This window comes from Mus caroli, chromosome 12, assembly GCF_900094665.2.
Source record: "Mus caroli chromosome 12, CAROLI_EIJ_v1.1, whole genome shotgun sequence".
Taxonomy (NCBI): domain Eukaryota; kingdom Metazoa; phylum Chordata; class Mammalia; order Rodentia; family Muridae; genus Mus; species Mus caroli.
The window spans coordinates 5732267-5739721 of NC_034581.1; the positions used below are offsets into that span (position 1 = coordinate 5732267).

General features: G+C 43.3%; 1 protein-coding gene across 2 annotated transcripts in view; it reads left to right on the plus strand.

Annotated features, from left to right (window-relative positions):
- Wdr35 (WD repeat domain 35) overlaps positions 1–7455 on the plus strand; it is a 55058-nt gene that overhangs the window by 40230 nt on the left and 7373 nt on the right. For both annotated transcript variants that reach the window (XM_021178884.2, XM_021178885.1), the window contains 4 exons: positions 2024–2160; positions 2470–2673; positions 4181–4327; positions 5991–6123. In XM_021178884.2, coding sequence (XP_021034543.1) covers positions 2024–2160; positions 2470–2673; positions 4181–4327; positions 5991–6123 — 621 coding nt within the window. The remainder of the gene's footprint in view (positions 1–2023; positions 2161–2469; positions 2674–4180; positions 4328–5990; positions 6124–7455) is intronic.

Below are 7455 nucleotides of genomic sequence, written 5' to 3' on the forward strand. Positions count from 1 at the left end.
CCTACCCACCCACTCCCACTTTTTGGCCCTGGTGTTCCCCTGTACTGGGGCATATAAAGTTTGCAAGTCCAATGGGCCTCTCTTTCCACTGATGGCCGTTATCCTCTGTTTTTACCAACAATTCTTTTAAATTCCATTTATTCATGTGTATGTGCATGTGTGCCAGTTGACGTGTGTTGCAGTGCACACGTGGAGATCCAAGGACAACTTGTGTGAGTCAGTCTTCTCCTTTTACTACCTGCGCTCCAGGGATGGTCAGACAGCCCCTTCATCCACCGAACCATCTTGCTGACCCAGTTGTTACTGTTTTCAGCTACAGTTAATGTTTAATATGTTTTCCATTCTCAAAAGGACATTCCTAGATTTTCTTCACCCCCCACTTCTCTTCGGTAGCTCTATATAATTCTTTTGACGTCAAGATTTAGAACATTTTATTTTGTTTTATAGCTCTAATTTCAAGCTGTTTAATCTTATGCATAAATGAATTCCAAAGTTACTAATATTTTTGCTATATCTTTCTGAACAGGCGTTCATAATTTAGACGGATATTCTAGTTGGCAAGGCTTTATCCCTTACAGGATGGGAATGGATGTAGCAGTGGCTGCATCACTGAGAAATCTGAGTCTCCTTTACTTGCAAGATTATTTATGTATGAAATTGTAAAAGACTAAAAATTTAAAGGGCCATCATTGGTTGCTTATTGCATTAAGTTCTAGAACGTTGTGCCATTGGTTTTGAAACTGATTATTGTATTGACTTGGGTAAAGTACTTTAGAAAAAATAATTTACATTGGTTAGATGTGCTCTGAGACTGTCACACACTGGGCAGTTTTGTATGGACCGAGTAATAGAGAACAGAGGACCGAGTATTGGTGCCATGTGCTGAGAACGGTTAAACATACAGTGGAGAGTGGAACTCCTTGGCTGTTCAGTGGAGTGTTACCTCCTTGGCTGAGCACATGCAAAACTTACTAAATGAAAGAAGATGGGAGGTTCTGCTTCTTTTTGGGGCATCAAGGACCCAGGGAGTATTAGCTGCAATGCTGCATTTATGTTCAAAGAAGGGCATGAGAAGTTTGTTGAATGACTAAAGAAGAAATACAAATGAAAACTGAAATTAGCATTCCCCAAGTGCCTTTATCTGAGGTGTTGGATTGGCCTATGGCCTTGTACCTGTGCCTGTAAATACTGTGCACACCACTTTTGTAGAAGAGGAAGGCTCTGTTACATGGGGAGCAATGACATTACAAGGGTGTGTTTGAACCCAAACCTCACACTCCTTTCTTGCTAATTCCTGCTTGGTTGTCGAGAGTCTCCTAAGGATTTCAGACTTTGTCACAATGCTGAGTGAGGAGTAGAGGGGCTGGCTGCTTGCCACTGTTGACTCTCTAGGACCCGCCCATTCCTGCTGTTCATGTGGGATCTAACTGTTCTAAGCGGTTCTTTTCTTCATTGCCCGGATGTGTGGGACACCGGCGAATTGATTGTGCCGACTTGTTTCTTTTCTTTGGCCCTGTGGCTCTCTCTGGAGAGACAGACCTTGAGTTGTGTGGCTGAGTTGAGATGGGCATGCTGAGCTAGAGTAGTGAAGTGGTGGCGGCACCCTCCTTTCTCCCATCTCTCTTGCTCAGTAGCCGTGAAGCCACAGGATCATCTTCTTCAGGGTCAGAGTGGATGGGAGGATGAGGGAGTGGAAGTGGCTGAATGTGGGTTTTCTGCTCTAGTGAAGGCAGGGTAGGATTGTGGAGAAAAGAGTACATCTGGGGGGAAATGGGGTTGAGAGAAGCCAAGGGCCCTTTCTGCTGTCATCGGCGCCTCTGTGTAGGAAGCCTGACTGCCCATGGGAGACTCCATTTCTGTGTTTTCCAAATAACTCTTCAGACCCAAACATGGGAATTTCTTTTTCTTTGTTCTACTCATAAGTGTGATCCTAGTTTGTTTTATTTATTTATTTTTGAACTCTAGGGAAGACATCGACTGTGCAGGCATCTTTCTGAATTCTCTGTTTCACCCTCACTTTCAGGACCCAGAGCACCCTAGCAAGGATTACATAATGAACTTTGAGATCCGGTCCCTGCGAGACAGCCGAGCATTGATTGAGAAAGTTGGAATTGAAGATGCATCTCAGTTCATAGAGGACAACCCACACCCCCGACTTTGGTATGCTAAAGAACAGGTGTATGCTTTTAAAGTTCCAACTCTGTCACCCTCTGTTCCCACACTAGCGTCCTAATTAGAACTGGTGTCTCTTTTTGCCTTTCTTCTTCAACTATAGAAACCGGCTTTTCATATGCCAGTCCTCAGTATAAGCATGTTACATGAAAAAGTATTTGCATGTGCTAAAATAGTCATTTTCACCAGAAATCACCAGAAGTTTTTTTTTTAACCATGTTTTACTGATTAAATCCTATACACGCCTTGTTTATTAGTCATATGTAATAGGTTTTCTGTGTCTTTTTGAAAACGAAGGCGCCTGCTGGCTGAAGCTGCTCTCCAGAAGCTGGACCTGTACACTGCACAGCAAGCGTTTGTGCGCTGCAAGGATTACCAAGGCATCAAGTTTGTGAAGCTCCTGGGCAATCTGCAGAGCGAGTCAATGAAGCAGGCTGAAGTTATTGCCTACTTTGGCAGGTTCGAAGATGCCGAAAGGATGTATCAAGATATGGACAGACGGTAAATTATGAAGGCAGCCACCCCCCAAGTGTTGTCAGTTCATATGTTTACAAGTGGAGAGTATAAAGTAGACTAAATGTTTTGTACTGTTTCTTTTAGAAAGTAATTTTCATTTTGGAATACAACTTGGGCATTTTGCATGCCTCATTAATTTATATCTTATAAATTGGAAGAAGTTTTCTTCTCTGCTTTTATTTATTATTTTTAAGGTTTTGTGTGTATGTGTGTGTGTGTGTGTGTGTGTGTGTGTGTGTGTGTTAGGGTTAGGGGTTAGGGTTAGGTTGTGTGTGTGTGTGTGTGTGTGTGTTTGCACATGTGTGCATTTGTAGAGGCCAGAGGTCAGTGTTTGGTGTCTTTCACTACCGTTCTCCACCTTAGACACAGTCTGCCATTGCACCTGGAGCTTGAAGTTTTGGCTAGACTAGCTAGCTGGTCAGCGAGTGCCCAGGGGCTGGCTACTCAGTGCTGGGTCACAGATGCAGCAGCCGTGACAGGCTTTCAGGACAGTGTAAGGACTCGGCCCCCTGCTCTATTTCCATGTGTTAATCCATGACAACAGAGATTTTGTTTATTTGGTAAAGAAAAAAGTTGCTAGGTCTGTAGAGACTGGAGACTTTTATTAATTATTATATAGTCATAATTTGGGTTTTAATTACTGAGGCCATTATTTAATTTTCTTCTCTTGGGAATCATAAAGCCAAAATCAAAAGAGAACTAAAATCAAAATCAAAAGAGAACTAATTATTCAGCGGATAATTAGTTTGCTCAACAAGTTGGAAATCCAGGAAAATAAGACTTGAAACAGCTCTTATTTTGTTGTTTCTTGAGACAGGGTTTCTCTGTATAGCCCTGGCTGTCCTGGAACATTCTCTGTAGACCAGCCTGGCCTCAAACTCACATTTGCCTGCCTCTGCCTCCTGAGTGCTGGAGTGAAAGGCATGCGCCACTACCTCCTAGCTCAGAAACAGCTTTCTACTCTGGTGGGTTTGTTGTTTTGTTTTGTTTTGTTTTATTGCTGTGACAAAAGTGCCTTAGCCTGGGTAATTTATAAAGGACAGAGGTGGCTTCTCACAGTTCTGGAGGCTGGGAAGTCCAAGGCAGACTTGATGTCTGGTAGGAGCCTTGTCTGTGCTTTCAGGATGCCACCTTGAATTTTCATGGGCACAAGAGCAAAAGGGCATCAGCTTTCCCTGGTGAGCTGCTAAGGCAGCTAACTCATGGAGCTGTTAACCACGTCACAGACGAGGCCTGCTCAGTTCCCCAAGTGCAACATGTCTTGATGCTACCACAACTGGGATTAAGTTTCAACATGAAGTTTTGAGAGGACACACCTTCAAACTATAACTTCTGCTGCTCTGTCTCAGCTGCCTCTTTTTGGTCAGGCTGTTTCCAGAGTGCTTGGACCTACTCCAAGCACCTAGAACTGTGTCTAGTACAGAGCAGGCAACTGACAAATATTATAGAGTGGATTCATGATAAATGAGTGAATGAATACTTTTTTTTGTAGGGACCTCGCTATTGGTCTCAGAATGAAATTGGGGGACTGGTTCAGAGTACTGCAGCTCCTGAAAACTGGATCTGGTGATGCAGACGACAGTCTCCTTGAACAAGCTAACAATGCCATTGGAGAGTACTTTGCTGACCGGCAGAAGTGGTGTGTGAGCTCCCTGGATGCCTGGTGCATTCTTGCATACTTAGAGTTATTGCTGCCCAGAGGGCTTCTCCAGGAAATAGTGTTGTCAGAGTGAAGGCCCTCCTCCTAAATCCTAAAATTCAAATGTCTGGGTAATGCGTTTGCTCTCTGGATGCAGGACATTTTTGACCTGAGAGATGAGCACAGTATAACTCTGCCACCTACACACATGGATCTTACACCTAGCTTTAGAAGGCATCCCACTGTTTTTGAGATGACAACCTAGGATATGTAACCATGAGCTTTTCCACCTGTGCCCCAGCCCCTGAATAATGGCTTGGAAGCTTATTATTTATTAACAAGGCTTTAAACTAGGGCTGGTTCCCTGACTAGCTCCTAGCTTACATAACCTGTTTATTCTGTTCTGTGTCTGCCATGTGGCTGATTACCTCTCCTCAGTTTCCTTTTTCTTTTCTTTTCTTTCTTTTTTTTTTTTTTTTTTTTTTTTTTTTTTTTTTTTTTTTGGTTTTCGAGACAGGGTTTCTCTGTGTAGCCCTGGCTGTCCTGGAACTCACTCTGTAGACCAGGCTGCCCTTGAACTCAGAAATCCGCCTGCCTCTGCCTCCCACGTGCTGGGATTAAAGGCGTGCGTGCGGCCACCACGCCCGGCCTCTTCTCAGTTTCATAATCCATCTACTTGGAGTCCGGTGTGACTCTTCTCTTGCCTGTCTCCCAGTTCCCCTCTCGCTGCCAGGACTCCCACCTTCTGCTTCCTGCCTTTGTTAACCAGCCATCAGTGCTTTACTGAAATGTGATGCACACTACACAAGACTTCTACAGTTATATATGATTTATTTTCTGATCATAGTAAATTATTTTATATATACTTGTTTTGTTATAGATTGTTTTCAGAAAGCATTGCTTTATTCTTAAGTTTTCATTGGGATTCATATGCTTATCATTTATGTCAGTGATACAAGTACTTATATGATATTGTATATGTGAGAGCATCCAAAGAATATTACAGGTAGAATATCCTTCATTTTCTTTAGATCTTAAAAAATTGCCTGTTTTAAAAGTATTGTGTTGCGTGTAGTTTTACCCTGTACTTGCCTTTCCTCTGGGAGGTGACCTCTCTCCCAGCCCCACCCGGCTTCCCTTGAGTCCTCCGACAGAAGACACACACACAGTCTGCTCCTTCTCTACTTGCCTTTTGGCACAGTTGCTGGGTGCTGCTATCCCCCACCTAGAAAAATGTGCCCTTATCCATTTCATATCTCCGTCTCTCCCATCTGCCCTAAACTTCAATTGCTAAACTCCTCTGACCACCTTCCTATAGGAGTGGCCTTTGTGGCCACTTCGTTTTGAGATCTCACATGGTTTCTTGGTTCTCTTCTCTCCAAAGCATGTGAACTCCATTCTCTTTCCTTGAGTCCCCTGCGTGCTCCCAGGACCTGGAAGTCCCTATTATACCCACCTACCCATTGACCCATGGCTTTCTTTACTGACAGATCAAGAACCAATTGGGGAACAGGAGTTTAGCATCAGAACCACCCCTTTCAGTATTGTATAACTCAAAATGATAAAGTAACAGAAATATATCCTAATGAGAGGATATTTTTATGGAAGTTCTTGTTTATCTAGAGACTCACATACTGATTGTGAAGTTTTTTTCCACCCATAGGCAGAATGCTGTGCAATATTATGTAAAAGGCAGGAACCAGGAGCGCCTAGCCGAATGCTATTACATGCTAGAAGATTATGAGGGGTTAGAGACTCTTGCCAATTCACTGCCAGAAAACCATAAGTTGCTTCCAGTAAGTATTCCAAATTTTAGTTTTTGGTGTTGAGTTATTTATAAAATATTCATTTTTAGTCAGAAAATATCCTTTGCAGCAACAAAAACTGAAAATTAATCTATAATTTCATAGTTTCTTAGACATGAGGCGATGCTTACGTTGTGTTTTGAAATCAGTGTGCAGTGTTAGAGGATGCCTGAGTTGCAGAGAGTGAGAGATCACCGAGATGCTTAGCACCTCACCAGAGCACAGCCTGTGTGGGCCCTTCTGTTATTAACGTTGCAGGGGACAGACACAGGCTGCACAACAATGCCAGAGTATCGGGAGAGGTTTTTTTATAGGTCACAAAATTTTGAGCAATTTTAGTTTTTGTGCTTTTTATGTTTTATTTTTTAATTAGAATGTATTACTTTATAAGAAAAGTATAGGCATTATGTTTGAAAATGCAGCTGGGCACAACATATGTATTTATATATCCAAAATTTATTTATTTATTTATTTGTTACATGTGTGGTTGTTTTGCCTGCGTGTAATGACTTGTGTCCCACATGCATGCAGTGCTCACAGAGACCAGAGGAGGGTGGATCGCCTGAGACTGCAGTTAAAGGTGGTTGTGAGTCTCTGGACATTGGGAATCTGAGCAGACAGCGCTTAGCCACTGAGCCATTTCACTAGCACATCCACCCTCAGTATTTTTGAGGATGGATCGATAGGGAGAGAAAACTCCAGTAATGTTGAAAGAGACAAAAGGATGGCAGTAAGGTTCGTGGTGGCGGTGGCGGGTGTCCCGGCCTCAGCTACCTGCTGAGGAAGCTTCTAAAACTGATGAAGGCAGCATTTCTGTTTTCCTTCTTGACTTTCGCCATGTTAGGATTCAAAACTGCCACTTGACCATTAAACTGTCCCCCACCCCAGCATTCGCCTTTCTCTCCCTCCCCACCCCTCTCCCTCTTTCTCTCTATCTCCCCCCCCCCTTGTTGTTTGATTGTGGTTAGAGATGTGGACCATGAGGCATTTCTTAAATTTGTTTGTCACGTGTAGCTGCCTTGAACTCACTATGCAGCCATGGGTGACCTTGAACTTTTGATGCTTCTGCCTCTAGTGCTGGGGATGTATCACATTGCCAGTTTCTGTAGTACTGGGGGTCAAATTGCCAGGCAATAGTCTACCAACTGAGCCTCACTCACCCCAAGTCCTGGGTAGTTCTTAATAAGATTGGGAGCTTGAACACAATAGTTTCTTGGTACATATCTCATCATCACCACCACCACCACCACCATCATCATCACCACCACCACCACCACCATCATCATCACCACCACCACCACCATCATCATCACCACCACCACC